Here is an 18,612-nt window from a genome sequence, read left to right as displayed (position 1 = left end):
CAAGCTCTCGGTGTAAGAGTTGAATCGTTAGCGGTGGACAAGAACCAAATGATGTCTGAAATTAATTTGCTTAAAAGTTGACGCACGGGCGACCTATCAAGTGTTTAAAGTTCGGCTAAATGGTTTAGTGTTGTGGAGGGTGCTTCTGCGCGATCCTGTCGTTCGCCTAGCCTAAGACCTTTTTCAAGCTTGTGGGCATAGGGGTGGACGAAGTAGAGGGGACTGGTTCCGTGATGACTACAGAAGTGATAGAGGGTGCAGGGGTGCCTTCTTCGGAGTCAGGAGCCTCTGTAGGTTCCTCTTCTTGACCCTCGGCCATCAGGGTCCTCTCGGTGGTATCCGACACCTCTGACATCCGCTCATCATCATCGAGGTGGATGTCCTGGAGTGCGTCCGAAACGTCTGGATCAACCGGCAGTTGGACACGGGATCTCCGGTTTGGGGATGACGGCATCCGCAGATGCCTTAGGGAAGAGCAAAGCTCTCATCTTCTCACTAGGGAGATAGGGCCCCGTGGCGTTCTTCTGGAAACCACGCACCCACTTGCGTAGTTTCTCGCGAGCATTGTCCCTGGCCTCCGCTGACGGGGGGGCCTCGAACGCCTCGCTGAGCAGGTCCTTGCAAATAGTGCAGACCTGCAGGTTCCAATATCGTAGAGATCCTTGGGTGACGGAGCAGCTGGCGTGGGTTCAGCACGCCAGGTGGCTGTAGAAGTCCCGGTGCCGAACGCTGCAAAAGGCGCTCTCACACCGGATGTACTCCTCCTGTAAAGAAGAAAGGGGTACATGAGTATATGGAAGTCTATAACATTGACTTAAAGTAATCTTAGATTAGTCTTAAAGTAATCTCAATTACATTATAAGATTCCTTTCCAAGTGTAAGCTTAGGATAGGTAAGCTGGAAATGAAGCAGAAAAGACACACACTTGTGAATCCCGCCCAGCCAGTTGCCGCGACCTTACACCACTACTAACTCTAGGGCTTTCCTTCGAGTAAGCCCTAAGGGGGAAGTTATCTAGTAGGGATAAGTAGCACAGCTAGTACTTCCTCCAGGGTATTAGCAATGGTGAAAGGGAGAGAGCTGAGTTCATTGAGCATTAGTGAAAAGGGGAAATAATTATCCCCAATTTGAGTAGGTCCCGGCAAGGGACTGCGCATGGATGCACAAGTATGCTAGAAAGTATTTACTGCATAACTATACTGTACAGCATAGTTTTCTGACTAGGGTATGTACTATACCATAGATGTACTGGCTATCGTATACAGCTATATAATAGACACTGACGGCGTATTGCCGGCAGGGTAGAGTAAGGTGACAGTCCACTTTCGTAATATGAATTAGGTGGAACCGGCAGCCTGCCGATGCGTCGGAGGCACATCGGGCGCCGGCGAGTCTCCGATTGAGGGTAACTCCTCCCAGCCATCAGTCTATGCGGTGGGGAAAGGACGACAACCTCGCGATTGATGGCAGATCTCCGACATGTCGGCGGCCCCCGGCAGTCGGCAGGCAACCGGCTGTAGGTACTCCAACCCTGACTTCAATCTATGGGACAGAGGGGAGACCTTAGCTAAGCTGTCGGCTGTTGCCGGCAGAGTTGTGCGACAGTGGACCGGCACTTGATTTATAGAGAAAGCATAGAGGAAGGAAGAGGGAAGGGCGGCAGCTCACTACCCTAACCTCGCCTTCCTCGAGAAGGAGGGTTCAAATGGAAGGAAGAGTATGATCAGGCTTCCATCCAGCCACAACTAAACTGGTAGTCAGCTGGAGTTGCAGATGGCGGTCCAAGGGAGGACTGAAGAACACTCTAAGATAGTAGGGAGGTCTTCCACCGGCAGACCGACCTGTCGTTACGCTATCCCATAGTACAACTATATGCGGGAAGCTTAGCAGTTCGGACTAACAGGCGAAGGACCGGGCCGACCCCACAACCCGCTGGCACTCGGTCGAGTTGTAGGATGGTGGACAGAGGTGTGATGGCTAGGCCATCACCAAAGGACAGAGGGGGAGGAGAAAAGGGTCCTGAGAAGGAGTGTGGGGGTTGGTGTGAGCCTTCCCCAACACTCTAAGGGGGGGGGGGTTCTGTTTCAGTACTGGCACTATCCTAGGTATAGGAAGAATTCGTTCTCCAGCCTAGGGTAGGTTAGTGCAGTAAAAGAACAGCATGGCCGTGCCATTCCAAACTATAAAGAAACAGAATCCCAGGGCCTGCCTAACCAAGGCTAGGAGAAGCATATCCCCTAGCCCGGAGAAGGCAGGTGTAGGACAAGTCGCTAGGCCACAGGGAGTAAGGGTCGTAACCCTACCAGGTGTGGCTTAGGGAGGAGGGCAGAGCCCCCCCCCCCTTTTGCCGTCCAGCGGAGACCAAAAGGAAAGTTCATTCGCCTAATGGGGTAGCTGGGGGCAAATGACTGATACTCTGAGGTTCTGACCCCAACTCAAAGCTCATGAACTATGGGTTTGGGCAGGGAAAGAAAATCCTAGCCTAACCTCACTTGAATACGATTCAAGGTAAGGAGAGCTAGGATGTAGCCTAGGCTACCTCAGAGGGAGGAGAGATTACCTTAGTGCAAAGGTAACCGGGGAGATGTGAAAGTATACAAAAGCCTTAAGCCGTTAGTTAGGTGCAAGGGAGTCGACTACCAAGACCATCAAAACCCCTTGTATACTTCCTAGAAGGAGAAAAACCCATGTGCAATCACTGAATCTTATATGAATAAATGCCTAATATCTTCATATCATAGATTAACACTAGGCACACTTATTATATCAGGCATGAAAGTAAACTAAAATGCCTAGGCTATCGAGCCTAGGGGATAGGCTAGCAATTCTAGCGTCACAATTTCGGCTACAGTGAACCCTCGCTACTTCGCGGTTCGACCATCGCGGATTCACCACTTCGCGGATATTTTTCATAACCCATATACATATTGGTAATAACAAAATCAACATACTGTACTGAATAATCAATATAATCGATGCAAAAACTAATCTATACACAGATGTGTACAGTAAATGCGTTTGGTTCTTCATTATGATCAGAGAAACGTAAACAAAACATTGGTTGCCATTTTTTATCGTGCTTTTTGGCGTGTTTAGGAAATGCATGATATAAAATCGCCTTTAATATTTGTGCCTGTTTTAGTTTAGGGTACTGTAGTACATGCATTAAGTGTTCTGTACATTAAAGGGTAGTTTGTTAACAGTACTACGTACAAGGGAAGGTTTTAAAAGTCTGAATATACATGTTAAATAAATAGGTAAATATGGTGTCACTACTTCGCGGATTTTCACCTATTGCGGCCGGGTCTGGAACCTATCTACCGCGATAAACGAGGGTTCACTGTACCTACACTCGATGAAAAATGAATACTTTCAGCATAATATAACTACCAATGAAGACTAGATAACTAATACTGATAATTAGTTAAGAAACCGGGAAAGTTGTTCTGGCTAACTATATAAAGCATGCGAAGCGAACAACAGCGTCAGGACGCCTCCGGTTTAGGCAACAGCTCTGCTACAAAACACAGTATTTAAAGATAAAAAGGTGTTACTTTTCGGCCAGAGCTGATTTATACAATATAAGAATATGGTACTCAAATTTCCAGAAGCAGAAGAGGCTGAAGATTCCGACATGCTGGGAAATAATAGCGAACAACTGGGAAAAAACACCTGGTCATAGACGCTACAAGCGAAGGAATGAGAAGGCGCGCGGTTATGACGTCATCCAAGATGGCGGCCAACATGGCGTCGTTTATGACATCATCTGAGTACCGTAACAGTAACGGAGGAGGAGAACTTTGTATCGGCTCCTCCTATAACTTGCCACCAACTCCCCCTCGAAGCGTAAACGCTATGTGGGGTGCAGATAGCTATGTGGCGTGTCAAGCATACGTCCCCTGTTATTATACGATATCCTAAAGGGAAACCTTATGGGTACTCGCGCCAGAAGTTAGAATCCTGTGAAACCTTTAGTTTTCAATATTAAACTTACCCGATGATCATATAGCTGTCAGCTCTGCTGCCCGACAGAAAAACCTACGGGCGGAATACGCCAGCGATCGCTATACAGGTGGGGGTGTACATCAACAGCGCCATCTGTCAAGTAGGTACTCAAGTACTCGATGTCAACATAGAACCAATTTTCTCTCTGTCGTGCCACTGGCAAGACCTACTAAATACGCTGTTACTAACTGGATTTGTTTTCACAACGATTTGGTGAAGTACACTATTCCAGTTTTGAGCTTTCGCTATGCAGGGGTTTTATCTTCATTTCAAAACTTGAACTCGTTTTGGATAGATTTAATTATGGTGACGAAGAGAGTATGGACTCTCTTTCACTTTTAAATGGCCGACCCTTCCCTTAGACGGAAGTGTGTTTAGGTTTTTGGTAATTTTGCTTAACACGTTATAGATCTATATATTTTATATCTCTCCGCCTTTATAGGCCTCTTCGATTAACTTTCCATTTATTATAAACATATAACAATAAATTTTTATGTTTGTTTATATGCGACCTTTACTGATAGTAGGCGGTCCTAACTTGGAACCGAAGTTAATTAACATTGAGCCCGTTATATCGTATTTAACCTTTAAAGAATTTAATACTTTTTAAATTTTAATGTTTTATGAAAGAATTTCTTTGATAGTCTCGTACTGTTTTCAAAGATGAACTAACGTTTAGTTTTTAGTCTACGCAGTTGTTGACGTTCAGGACGTTCAACATGCGCTCTATCGTTACGATAGAGAGAGAGTGTATCACGGTTTCACTTTGCAGTAAGAGTAAACCGATTCTGGCGTTTCGTTCATTCTTTCTTAGCTTAAATGGTTTAAATTCTAAATTAAAGGAACTTTTCATTTGGGAAACCTTTCAGTTTTTTCCTTTAGCAAATAACATGTTTTAACGATATATAATTGGGCTCTTCTCTCAGGTGCGAAATCAAGAGAGAAAGAGAGAGAGAGATAGAGACGGAGGGAGAGAGAGGAGAATAAACGTTTCGTTCAAGCTGGTAACGTTGTTCTCGTTTTTTACTCTCCTCCCTAGTCGCTGTAGGGGAAGAAAGTAAAACGTTTCTAGGGTTTTATTCTTGTTCCCAGGCTATATGCGGTGAGAGATTGTAAACGTAGTTTATTTGATCTAGTGTTTAGTCTCTTTCCCAGCCACTGAATTCTTTATCTTTATTTATGTTTTCTGTTGCATTGTACGACTGTTTTCGCAATTACTACCTTTTAATGAAGGATAGGATTGCGTGTTTCAGGTATAAATCAGTTAAAGTTTCGATTTCAGTGAAATAAGTGCAAAACAGAAAATCAAAGTGATAAAGTGATATGCGCAAAGTGTTACAGTGTTGCGTCCGAGGGTTCGTCTGTTCGTGCCAGTCGTTCACCTAGTCCGGGACCTCTTACAAGCTCCCAAGCCCAGGGGAGAAGTAATGTCGAACGACTTATGGGTTCCACAGGCCTTGATCAACGAACAGACGTTTTTCCCTCCGTGGTTTCGGGCGTATCTACCCAAGATCGCCCCACCCACACAAAGACGAGAGAGCCCATTTATTCCTCGTCTGCGGAAGAGGTTTCTCGTAAGAAACCATGGACCACATCTCGCAGCTTTTTAAGTGCAAGTCGGTCCCTTCCGCGCAAGTCCAACGGCCCAGGTGTAGCCACTGGGTCAGTTCGGACTCGCTGCAGTCATCCGACGACTGCACACCTCCCAAGAGAGGCAAGGTGGTACCGCAACAGGCAGTAACTCCGTCTGTTGCCGCACCAGCTGTTTTAGACCCTCAGTCACAACGGACAGTAGCTCCGTCTGTTGCCGCTTTTGTAGACCCTAAGTGGTCTTTACTGCAGTCTATGCAGACTCAGTTAGCTGCGGTTATGCAGGAGTTTCGTGCGGAGAAGGTTGACACTGCTCCCGTTAGCCTACAACCTGCCACGGTTGTGCGCCCAGCTCACGCTGAGGCTGCCTGCTCCCACACTCCGGCTGCGGAGAGCTCCACCACCGATGCGCAGTCGACCCTGCCAGACGCATGTTGACGTTAGCCGACGTGCGGCACCCTCCGTTGACATGCGTGAGCTACCGCATCAGCAGTGGGAAGGTGGAGTCAAGCTGCCGTGTTTTGACGCGATGCGTTAGTTTCCGCAACCCACGGCAGTCCCCACCACGCACCACCACTCCGCTTTGGTTGTTGCCTGCTCCCACACTCCGACTGCGGAGAAGGTTGACGATGCACCCGTTTGCCTACAACCGGCCACGGTTGTGCGCCCAGCAGACGCTGCGGCTGCCTGCTCCCACACTCTTGTTGTGAGAGCTCCTCCACCCATGCGCAGTCGACCCTGCCAGACGCATGCTGACTCCCACAGACACACGGAGCACTCCGTTGCCGTGCGTGAGCTACCACAAGCTGCCGTGTTTTGACACGGTGTGTCAGCCTCCGCAACCCACTGTGGTTACCGCCACTCGCCCGCAGCAGACTAGTCAGTCAGGAGTTGAGGCTTCCCCACACAGCTTTGGTTGTTACCAGCTCACAGACTGTCAAGCAGTTACATGACGTTGCCTTCTGGTCGGCTACTAATGCACCAGTGCTGTATGTCCTCACGCACCTGTTGTGGTTGACAGTTCAGTTTTTTGAAAGTTCACAGACTGTCAGGCAGTTACATAACGTTGCCTTCTGGTCTGCTGCTAATGCACCAGTGCTGTATGTCCTCACGCACCTGTTGTGGTTGACAGTTCAGTTTTTGACAGTTCACAGACTGTCAAGCAGTTACATAACGTTGCCTTCTGGTCTGCTGCTTATGCACCAGTGAGACCCTCACTGAGATAACCTAGCTTTTCTCGGACATGGTTCCTGTAGATGAGAAAGTGCTGTTCTCCCTCCTACTGATATTCCTTTGAGGACTCTGTCATTTGGAGAGGAGCCTTAAGCTGCTTAGCCTCCTATGGACTTTAATTAAAGCATAACAAGGCTTCCAGGGATGGTAAATGGTTCCGCTTCAGTCGCTAACCCCGTCTGTTGCCACACTTGCTCCCGTAGACCCTAATGGGCTTTGCTGCAAGACATGCAGTCCAAGCTTGTGTCCTTGATAGAGGATTTTTTACGGAGAAGAACCTTCTGGCCAACAACCTTCCTACCGGTTGGTTGTGCGCCCTGTTGACGCTGAGGTATCCTACTCGCGTCCGCCAGTTGAGGTGGTTCCTCCACCTATGCGACCCAGTGTGGGTTGCCAGTCGCACGTTGACGTTAAGCGACTCTCGGAGGTGGTTGTGGACGTTCAGTGTGTCACTAGGAAGACGTTCAACAACCAGCAGAGGTGACTTGTTGTGACGCAGTGCGGCAACCTCAGCAACCCGGTAGGGGGTTGACTGCACAACCCAGACAGTCTAGACAGTTTCGGGTTGACGCTGTACTTCCTCGCGTCCCCATGGTTGACAGTTCACAGACTGTGCAGCAGTACCATGATATTGTGTCCGGCTCCGTCACGCATCCACCAGTGCGACCGGATTCAGCGAGTCAGACGTTGCCCACTCCGTTGCCGTTTCCTCATCAGTTTCGGATGAGGAACCCTCTGATGAGGACATTGCTGAACAAGACGATCAACCCCCAGCTCTGCTATCCATCCAGAAGATGCTGAAGAAGGAACGCTGCCCTGTCAGGCTGTGGATGAATCTGGTTAGGACACTGTCATCCGTGGTTCAATTTGTGTCACTTGGAAGACTACACCTCCGTCCTCTTCTGTATCATCTAGCTTTTCACTGGAAAAGGACAAGACGCTAGAAGCGGTCTCGATCCCGGTTTCCGGAAAGACAAAGTCTGGTCTGACTTGGTGAAAGGACTTTATCAACCTTTGAAAGGGTCTTCCCCTGACTGTTCAGACTCCCAACCACGTTCTCTTCTCGGACGCATCGGACGTAGGCTGGGGTGCGACATTAGGCGGTAGGGAATGCTCGGGATTATGGAACTCGAGTCAAAGGACAATGCATTTCAACTGCAAGAAGCTACTGGCAGTACGTCTGACCTGGAAAAGCTTCAGGTCTCTCCTTCAAGGCAAAGTGGTGGAGGTGAACACGGACAACACCCTGCTTTGACGTACATCTCCAAGCAAGGAGGGACCTACTCTCTGACATGGTACGAGTTCGCAAGAGACCTCCTCACCTGGTCAACAGGTCTAGACTTTTCACTAGTAACGAGGTTCATCCAAGGCAACTTGAATGTCATAGCAGATTGTCTCAGTAGGAAGGGACAAATAATTCCAACAGATTGGACCCTCCACAAGGATGTATGCAAGAGACTTTGGGCCACCTGGGGCCAGCCAACCATAGATCTCTTCGCAACCTCGATGACCAAGAGGCTCCCAATAGTTTGCTCACCTATCCCGGACCCAGCAGTAGTTCATATAGATGCCTTTCTACTAGATTGGTCACATCTAGATCTATATGCATTCCCTCCGTTCTAGATTGTCAACAAGGTACTGCAGAAGTTCGCCTCTCACGAAGGGACAAAGTTGACGCTAGGTGCTTCCCTCTGGCCCGCGAGAGAATAACTCACCGAGGTACTTCGATGGCTAGTAGACGTTCCCAGAACACTTCCCCTAAGGGTGGACCTGCTACGTCAGCCATGCGTAAAGAAGGTACTTCAAGGCCTCCACGCTCTTCGTCTGACTGCCTTCAGACTATCGAAAGACACTCGAGAGCTAGAGGTTTTTCGAAGGAGGCAACCAGAGCGTTTGCTAGAGCAAGGAGAACATCCACCCTTAGAGTCTACCAATCGAAGTGGGAAATCTTCCGAAACTGGTGCAAGTCAGTATCCGTATCCTCGACCAGTACCTCTGTAACTCAATAGCTGACTTTCTCTTATATCTGAGGAAAGAACGATCTCTTTCTGCTCCTACTATCAAGGGTTACAGAAGCATGTTGGCATCAGTCTTCCGTCACAGAGGCTTAGATCTTTCCAACAATAAAGATCTACAAGACCTCCTTAAGTCTTTTGAGACCACGAAGGAGCGTCTTTTGGTTACACCTGGTTGGAATTTAGACGTGGTTCTAAGATTCCTTATGTCAGACAGGTTCGAACCTCTTCAATCAGCCTCCCTGAAAGATCTCACCTTTAAGACTCTTTTCCTGATATGCTTAACCACAGCTAAAAGAGTCAGTGAGATTCATGCCTTCAGCAAGAACATCGGATTCTCATCCGAAACGGCTACATGTTCTACAACTTGGTTTTCTAGCCAAACATGAGCTGCCTTCTCGGCCTTGACCAATATCGTTCGATATTCCAAACTTATCGTATGGTTGGAAATGAACTAGAAAGAGTATTATGTCCTGTAAGAGCTCTTAAGTTCTATTTTAAAAACCTTTACGAGGCCCGTCTGAAGCTTTATGGTGTTCAGTTAAGAATCCATCTTTGCCTATGTCAGAGAATTCTTTATACTATTTTATCAGACTGTTAATACGAGAAGCTCATTCCCATCTGAATGAGGAAGACCAAGCTTGGCTGAAGGTAAGGACACACGAAGTTAGAGCTGTCGCAACTTCCGTGGCCTTTAAACAAAATAGATCTCTGCAAAGTATATTCGACGCAACCTATTGGAAAAGCAAATCAGTGTTCGCGTCTTTTATCTTAAGAATGTCCAGTCTCTTTACGAGAACTGCTCACTCTGGGACCATTCGTAGCAACGAGTGCAGTAGTGGTGAGGGCTCCACCACTACAATTCCCTAATTCCATAACCTTTTTAATCTTTCTCTTGAAATGTTTTATTAATATTTTTGGGTTGTCCGGAAGGCTAAGAAGCCTTTCGCATCCTACTTGATTTGGCGGGTGGTCAAAGTCATTTCTTGAGAAGCGCCTAGATTAGAGGTTTTGATGAGGACCTTTAGTATGGGTTGCAACCCTTCATACTTCAGCTCCTAGGAGTCGCTCAGCATCCTATGAGGATCGCGAGGCTCAGTAAGGAAGACGTACTTAAAAAGGCAGAGTAATTGTTCAAGTCGACTTCCTTACCAGGTACTTATTTATTTTATGCTTGTTATTTTGAATAACTGCTAAAATGAAATACGGAATACTTAGCTCATAATAATGTCAACATGTAATGCTGGTCTCTACCCACCCCCCTGGGTGTGAATCAGCTATATGATCATCGGGTAAGTTTAATATTGAAAAATGTTATTTTCATTAGTAAAATAAATTTTTGAATATACTTACCCGATGATCATAAATTAAAGGACCCACCCTTCCTCCCCAATAGAGACCCAGTGGACAGAGGAGAAAATTGGTTCTATGTTGACATCGAGTACTTGAGTACCTACTTGACAGATGGTGCTGTTGATGTACACCCCCACCTGTATAGCGATCGCTGGCGTATTCCGCCCGTAGGTTTTTCTGTCGGGCGGCAGAGCTGACAGCTATATGATCATCGGGTAAGTATATTCAAAAATTTATTTTACTAATGAAAATAACATTTTAATTCTCTGGGAATATCTACTGTAGTCATATATACCCTTGGGAAGCTACTGAAGGAACCTTCCATCAGGACGACATGGTCTAAGCCCAAAAATACTAATTATATAAAATTTTTGTATGCATTCTGTTGAAAAATTACAGGAGTCTATAGAGGAAGTTAGTAGAATTAAGATTTGTTTGATATTTGTATATTATACTAATCTAATTAAGTCTCTCCATTTCCCTCTTTTAAAGAATATTTGAAAAGATTTGTGCCATTTTTTGTTATTACCAGGAGCTGTCAGCAAAACAAGTGAACTGGATAAAATAAAAATCCAAGTTGTATTTGACTTAGAGGTCTTGAGTTTTATTTCTTTTTCAGACGAATGCAGAACATGAAGATTTTAACCTTGTCTTGCAGCTTGTCCAGCAGCACGGAGCAGGACAGCTTATTATTGATCTCGCACTGGATGCCATTTGGCATGAGTTAAGGTAAGATTGGTGTTCAGAAAAGGAGGAATTAGAAGAGGGATATTTTGAAAAATTGAGTAGGCATTATGAGTTGTTTTGATGTGAGGGAGTGCTTTTGTTTATTTTGGAACTGGCTTTAATGTTTTCACTCCGAGTGCTTTTGTTTATTTTGGAACTGGCTTTAATGTTTTCACTCTCCTTTGTAAAAGTAACTTTAATGTCATTGCATTTTATTTTGACTGGATAGCAAGAAACATGATTTATTTTTCTATGATTTTAGGACTATATTTTTGTGCAATCGTTGATTTGTTCCATAACTGAAATACAAACCACGCTATTTATTAGGGGTTATACTTTCGGCTGAGCTGAAATGACGAGCCATTAAAATTTAGCGAGGGTTATCTACCCACACCGCTAGTTAGTGGGGGTAGGGGGGAGGTAGCTTGCTACCACTCCCGTTCACACACCTGTGATTTAGTCACTTTACTTTTGGCTGGGATGGAGAGCGGCTGTTTCCGCTCCAGCCGCTCTCCCTCCTCGCCTATTCAGGACTGCCATTAATTTTTGTTTATTCTGTAACTAGAATTCAAACCACGCTATTTAATAGGGGTTTGTTCCGTAACCGAAATACAAACCACGCTATTTACATAGGGTATTACTTTCGGCGTAGCTGAAATGACGAGCCATTAGATTTTAACGAGGGTTAAACTACCCCCGCGCTAGTTAGCACGGGGGTAGGGGAAGGGTAGCTAGCGGCACCAAGGGTTTCCCGCGCACGATCGCCGACTATCTTCTCTCGTGCGCGAGCGTCGACGATCTTCGCACACGCGTAAGCGCCGAAGATCGTTCGCGCGCGCGCGATCACCCACGATTGTCTTACATAGCCGAAGATCGTACGCGGGCGGGCACCAATGGTTTCCCGCTCACAATCACCGACGATCTTCTCTCGCGCTAGCGCCGACAATCTTCGTATACGCGGAGACGCCGAAGATCGTCCGCGTTATTTCTTCCCCGCGCAGGATGGTTTACCACGCGCAATCGCCGACGTTCTTCTGTCGCGCGCAAGCACCGGCGATCTTCTGTCGCCGAGATCGTCCGCACGTGGGATGGTTTCCCACGCAATCGCCCACGATCTTCTTTCGCGCGCAAGCGCCGACGATCTTCATACACGCGGAAGCGCCGAGGATCGTCCACGTGGGCACCGATGGTTCCCCCCGCGCGATCGCCGATACGCTCACGCGATTACACGTGCGCGCGAGCGCTGTTATCCTGCTACGCACATTTCATTCACGCGCTACCCAGAACTGTGCTTTTCGCGCGATCACCAGCGTGATAGGCGCACCGTTCTCCAACACGATCACGCCCGAATTACATTAGAGATTCTGGCGGTCAGGCCACCTTCGCGATCCCCTCCCCGCAGCGCAGAGCAGCGCCCTTTCCGGAGGAGGGGAGGTTTCCGGACAGGTCAAAGGCCTCTTCTCCCTTCATTGCAGATTCTCTACGGGCAAACCCTCATGTGTCAACTCCTCCAAGGGATCGAACGATCCTCTTCCCTCCAGAGGGACTATCTGACAGCGCGACGGTCGGTCAGCAACCCTGGTGGGACACCATTGTCAGAGCGCTTACGCAGGCGATGAGCCTGTGCTTTCTGACTGGGGTCACTAATCAGTAGCAACTTCCTCCCCCCCTGAAGAGGGAGAGAGGAATTCCTGACTGGTATTTCCTCCAAGGACTATCCTGTCTCTTCGCGAGTCCTTACGCAGGCTCCTATCCCTCCTCGTATACGCGGAGACGCCGAAGATCGTCCGCGTTATTTCTTCCCCGCGCGGGATGGTTTACCACGCGCAATCGCCGACGTTCTTCTGTCGCGCGCAAGCACCGGCGATCTTCTGTCGCCGAGATCGTCCGCACGTGGGATGGTTTCCCACGCAATCGCCCACGATCTTCTTTCGCGCGCAAGCGCCGACGATCTTCATACACGCGGAAGCGCCGAGGATCGTCCACGTGGGCACCGATGGTTCCCCCCGCGCGATCGCCGATACGCTCACGCGATTACGCGTGCGTGCGAGCGCTGTTATCCTGCTAGGCACATTTCATTCACGCGCTACCCAGAACTGTGCTTTTCGCGCGATCACCAGCGTGATAGGCGCACCGTTCTCCAACACGATCACGCCCGAATTACATTAGAGATTCTGGCGGTCAGGCCACCTTCGCGATCCCCTCCCCGCAGCGCAGAGCAGCGCCCTTTCCGGAGGAGGGGAGGTTTCCGGACAGGTCAAAGGCCTCTTCTCCCTTCATTGCAGATTCTCTACGGGCGAACCCTCATGTGTCAACTCCTCCAAGGGATCGAACGATCCTCTTCCCTCCAGAGGGACTATCTGACAGCGCGACGGTCGGTCAGCAACCCTGGTGGGACACCATTGTCAGAGCGCTTACGCAGGCGATGAGCCTGTGCTTTCTGACTGGGGTCACTAATCAGTAGCAACTTCCTCCCCCCCTGAAGAGGGAGAGAGGAATTCCTGACTGGTATCTCCTCCAAGGACTATCCTGTCTCTTCGCGAGTCCTTACGCAGGCTCCTATCCCTCCTCAGACTTCCTCCCCCTCCCCTGCGGATGAGCATTACCCATCCCTAGGAGGGTTGGAAGATCGGTCCTCTCCCCCATCACACCAAAGGGGGAATCCCCGCCTCTTCCTGAGAAATCTTCTTGTGCGGAGGGGGCGAAAGCCTTACATCCTTCATTGCTGGAGTCCTGTTTCCCTCCTAGGAGGAAACTGAAGGCCCAGTCTTCCGCAAGGACCCGACAGGAACCAGATGGACCCTTGGAGCGTGTCTACGAGTCTCCCCAGGAAGAGCCTCCGGGGACGGGAGACCTCGCTGCCAGTCCATCAAGAGGAGAGCTCCAGGGGTCGGAACTCGCGTTCTGGCAGGTTCTGACCCTCAGGAGAAACCTCAAGGGGACCCCAGACCCAGAGATTCCTCCTCGTAAAGGGTAGGATACGGTCCATGACCGAATCTACGCCACCCAAAAACTCTCTAGGGCCGGTGCAGCTTTTCCCTGGTCTCTGGGAATGAAGAGCGCCAGAGACAAGGCCAAGGGCCAGCTCTCTGAGCTTACCTCCTTCAATAGATCCGGTCGGTAACGAGCCCCTCCCTCCTCCCTGGGTAGGGATCGGTAAGGGGACGGGCCCTCCGGGCAGAAGTCCAGACCATGTTGAAGAAGCGCTCCCTCTAAGAGGTTGCCAACGGGTCTCCAGGCTTCTTTTATCGACTCCTCCCTGTGAGAAGGCGTCTGGAGGCTGGAGACTGGTGATCGACCTCTCGACACTGAACGGGTTTGTCAAACAGTCCCCGTTCAGCAAGGCGACGGCAGACACGGTCAGTCTTGCGGTGAGACCACAGGACTTCATGTGTACACTGGACCTGTAGGACGCGTACTTCCAATCCCGGTCCACCCGTCTTCAAGGAAGTACTTTGGATTTTGCCTGGAAGACAGATATACCAGTTCAAGGTGCTGTGCTTCTGTCTCTCCACAACACCTCAAGTGTTCGCCGAGGTTTCCACTCTGATCTCTTCATGGGGTCACAGGATCAGCATCCGTCTCCTCCGTTTCCTGGGCGACTGGCTGATCCTAGCAGACTCGAAGGCAACCCTTCTTCGCCATCGGGACAAGTTCCTCGGACTTTGCCAAGTTCTAAGGACCATGGTGGTCCTCGAGGAGTCCTCCCCGCAGCCCTCTCAGAGTCTGGTATACTTAGGCATGGTCTTAGACACCAATCTTCCGAAGCCTTCCCTTCAGACGACAGGATAGCAAGGCTGAGGAAGGTCGCGAGACCTTTCCTCACACGAGAAGAACCTCCAGCCCAAACGTGGTTATGTCTCCTCAACCATTTCTCCTCCCTGGGCAGTCTGGTTTCCAACAGTCGCCTCAGGATGAGTTCTCTCGAGTGGCGACTCAGGGCGCGGTGGAGTCAGGGACACGACTCCCCGGACGCCTGGATCCCTATGGGACAACCGGAACAGACGGACCCCCATTGGTGGGAAGCAGACGAGAATCTACAAAAGGGAGTGGACCTTCTCGTCCTCCCCCCAGACTTGATGCTGTTTTCGGACGCGTCAAAGAAAGGGGGGGGGGGGGGCCACGTTCTGAACCACGGGACCTCAGGCCGGTGGTCAGAACCAGGAAAGTACCTTCTCTAGGCCTACTAGAGATGAAAACTGTGTTTCTGGCACTTCAGTAGCTCCACCAAGCCTGGCGGACTACTCTGTGGTTGTGAGGATCAACAACACCACAGTGATGGCTTGCATGCTCAGACAGGGAGGTACTTTTTCAGTACAGCCATCCCATCTTGCAGTAGAGATACTGAGATGGCCCGAGTTCCCCTCGATCACCCTGGCAGCTCGCTTTATTCCAGGCAAAGGAATGGGCTCGCCGACGGTCTGAGCAGTGCGACACAGATGCCAGATACCGAGTGGTCTTTGGATCCTCAAGTAGCCTACAAAGTCCTGACTCGGTGGGGCTCCCCTCTGTGGGCCGGTTCGCTACAGCGCTGAACTGCAAGCTCCCGCTGTACTGCTCCCCGGTCCCGGACCCCAAGGCCCTCTGGTAAGATGCCTTCCAGCAACGGTGGGACAACATCGATGTGTTTGCCTTAACCCGTTCTGGCTGATGAGGAAAGTACTCTACAAGACCAGAGTATCGGTCAGTCTCTCAATGACCTCCATAGCTCCGCTAGGGCCTCTCGCAGAATGGCTCACCAGTCCCTCTGTAACTCCTTACGGAGCCTCTGAGGGAACTCCCTCCACGTCACGGGTTACTCACACAACCACATGCCAACATCCTCCACAAAGCCGTAGCTTCGCTTCGACTTCACGCCGGGAGACTATCCAGCATCTCCTCCAAGAGAGAGAAGTTTCGCAACAAGTTGCAAAAAGGAGGTCTGGACACCTGCGCAAGTCTTCCGCAGTAGTCTCCCAGGCGAAGGGGCGAGTTACTGTGGTCGGTGTCGTGGAGAGGGTATCCCTCCACACGATGCCGCTTCCAGCAATAGCGGAGCTCCTCGTGTATTTGCGGGATGAATGTGCCTTTCAGTTTCGGCTGTGAAAGGCTATCTCTCAGCCTTAGGTCTTGCCTTCACGCTCAAAGGATAGACATTTCTCCCGCGCTGGAACACACACTCCTCATACGAAGCCATGTCCTCTCCTGCCCTCAGTCGGAAGTGAGACCTCCTCCATGGAACGTGGTTCGAGTCCTCAAGTCTCTAAAGAGACCTCCTTACGAACCACTACGTAAGGCCCCAGATCACCACCTTACCGGGTAGACAGTGTTCCTGCTAGCCTTGTCCTCGGCCAAGCGAGTTACATGGTCTCTCATACGACATCGCCCATTCAAAGGATAGGGGGAGGTAACGTTCAGGTTCGTCCCTGAGTTTTGTTGCCAAGACTCAAAACCTGGGAGTGCTGGACCCACGGTTCGACTTTCCAGGTTTTGAGTCTCCGTCCTGTAACAGATGACCCAGACCATCTCCTACCTTGCCCGTAGGGAGTTTGATGTGGTGTCTTAAGAGAACAGCTGCAGTTCGTCCCCAGGTTCAAGCCTCGTTCGTGGACACTGGGAAAACGAAGAGAAGGGTCACCAGGAATACCATCTCAGCCTGGATTCACAGGGTGTTACACCTGGCCTTGAATCCTGACCCTTCTCCGTCACATCGCCCTAGAGCGCATGATGTCAAGGGCGTAGCTACGTCCCTGCCCTTCATGAAGTATCATTCAGTGACACAGGCGGCGTCAATGACCTCAGATGTCAGGATGCCTGAAAACTTTAAATCAATCAATCAGTGACACAGGTCCTGCAAGCGGGGGTGTTGAAGCGTCAGACCACCTTCACAGCTCCCTACCTGCAAGACATGACCCACAGGAGGCTCGATACGTTTATATCGGTTCTGTGGTGGCTGCACAACAGCTGGTCTAAACCTCAGGCTCCTTAATGGACAAGTAGTAGAAGGTTGAGGGCATGGTTACCTGGTGTTAGTCTGCATAAATGAAAAGATCTGTCTGGCCCTTATTCTTTTCTTCATCCTCTCCTCCCTTGGAGAAAGCAGCATCCTGGGTTCTCTGCACAGCTGACCTCAAACCACTGCAGGTAGACCATGCTTCCTTGTGTTCCTAGTATTAGGTGTAATACTGTCATGTCCCCATACCCTGACGAGGTGGTATTGGGAGAGTCCTAGCCTAGATTTCCTTCTGAGGAACTCTAGGTCAACTTCCTAGGACAAGTCACTTTTCACCTTCGCACACGCCTTACGTAGGCCGCAGCAGTTTCACAACCGCTAGCGAGGAGCAGGGATTCCCTATTGTCCGAGTACTTAATCGCTCGAATATGGAATCCCCGGGCAAGCCAAAGCCAGTATGGCCGGGACTTACCACCCTTCCTAAGGGTTAAGTCACCCCATGTAAATAGCGTGGTTTGTATTTCAGTTACGGAACAAATGACAAATTCGTAGATAATTTGTATTTCTTTTTCTTTCAGTTGTGTGTTTGAAGTCGGCCTCTACCTTTTCTTCCCATTATGCGGAAATGCCCTGGACTTCCCGACCGCCCCTGTGGAACATTCATGTCGGCGGTCGATATAGACCCTCACACCCTTTGCCCGCAGTGTCGAGGTCAACGGTGTGAAAGTGATAATGTTTGTATGGAATGTCGGGAGTGGTCTACCTCCCAGTGGGAGAGGTTTGCCCGGCGGCGTAAGAAGAGTTCTAAGTGAGACCGTTCTTCCTCAGGGACTGCCCTGGGGAAGGAAGGCTCCAAGGACTCTTCCGTTGCCCGAACCTCCTCTGAAGCTCCCACTCGTTTGGTCTCTCGTGAGAGGCCGCCGAGTGGTAGCGTAGGTCCTTCTTTTGTTTCCCAATCTCGGGGTTCGGGAGAGGGTGTTGCCTCCCATAGCGAGGCAGCTCCCCCTCCCCCGGGGAGGATATTATTGATTTTGTTGATTATGACCAGACTGTATCTAACAATGATCTTTTCCAGATTTGGGCTTCCTTGGGGCTTAAGGGCTCGCCCTCCAAGGAAGCCCTGTTTGATCTGATCCAGTTGGGGGCAGCTGTCCAACAGTCGCCGGTAATACCAGAGGTAGACCCTCTGGCTATTGTCGACGTTGTTGTGGCAGAGGCGTCCGACGGGTCGGGTCAAACCCCAGCTGCTACTGTTGCGGATGTTGCTGAAGGCTCAGGTTCCCCCTCCAAACATCCTTCGAGGGGGAAGCTGGGTCCCACGGTCTCTCCTGCGAGTGTTGCTCCCCCTCCGGGGAGTGCACTAACAGAGACTCCTCTTTGGAGGACCGACGACGGTGATACCCTGCCTCGAGGTCGTCTTCGCCATAAGGCTCGCCCTCCTCTTCGTCGCCGAGGCCTTCCTTCTCCTTACAAGGGAGTTAAGAGGCGCCTTCTCTTCGGGTCTTCATCCTCGTCGTCCCCTGCAAAGGACTCTTCTCGTCGGGAGCAGACCGTGGCAGTAACATCACTGGACCTCTACGCAGATCGTTTGCGATCTCCTGCACCTGCCAGATCTTCCTTGCTAACGCAAGCACCGGTCCCTTCGGGGCAGAAGGGCTTATCCCATAATGTGGGTAAGTCCCTTCCGCGCCAGGTTTCACCTGTGCGCCCTTCAGTAGCGAGCAAGCGCCACCGCTCTTCTGATCGCCAGCACCCTCC

General features: G+C 50.0%; 1 protein-coding gene across 1 annotated transcript in view; it reads left to right on the top strand.

Moving 5' to 3' along the window:
• LOC137659063 (anaphase-promoting complex subunit 2-like) overlaps positions 1-18,612 on the top strand; it is a 200,081-nt gene that overhangs the window by 2,301 nt on the left and 179,168 nt on the right. The window contains exon 2 of the mRNA XM_068394153.1: positions 10,816-10,925. Coding sequence (XP_068250254.1) covers positions 10,816-10,925 — 110 coding nt within the window. The remainder of the gene's footprint in view (positions 1-10,815; positions 10,926-18,612) is intronic.

This window comes from Palaemon carinicauda, chromosome 19, assembly GCF_036898095.1.
Source record: "Palaemon carinicauda isolate YSFRI2023 chromosome 19, ASM3689809v2, whole genome shotgun sequence".
In the NCBI taxonomy this organism is placed as follows: domain Eukaryota; kingdom Metazoa; phylum Arthropoda; class Malacostraca; order Decapoda; family Palaemonidae; genus Palaemon; species Palaemon carinicauda.
The sequence above is the reverse complement of the archived record's forward strand: the minus strand, read 5'-3'. Positions and strand labels throughout refer to the sequence as shown.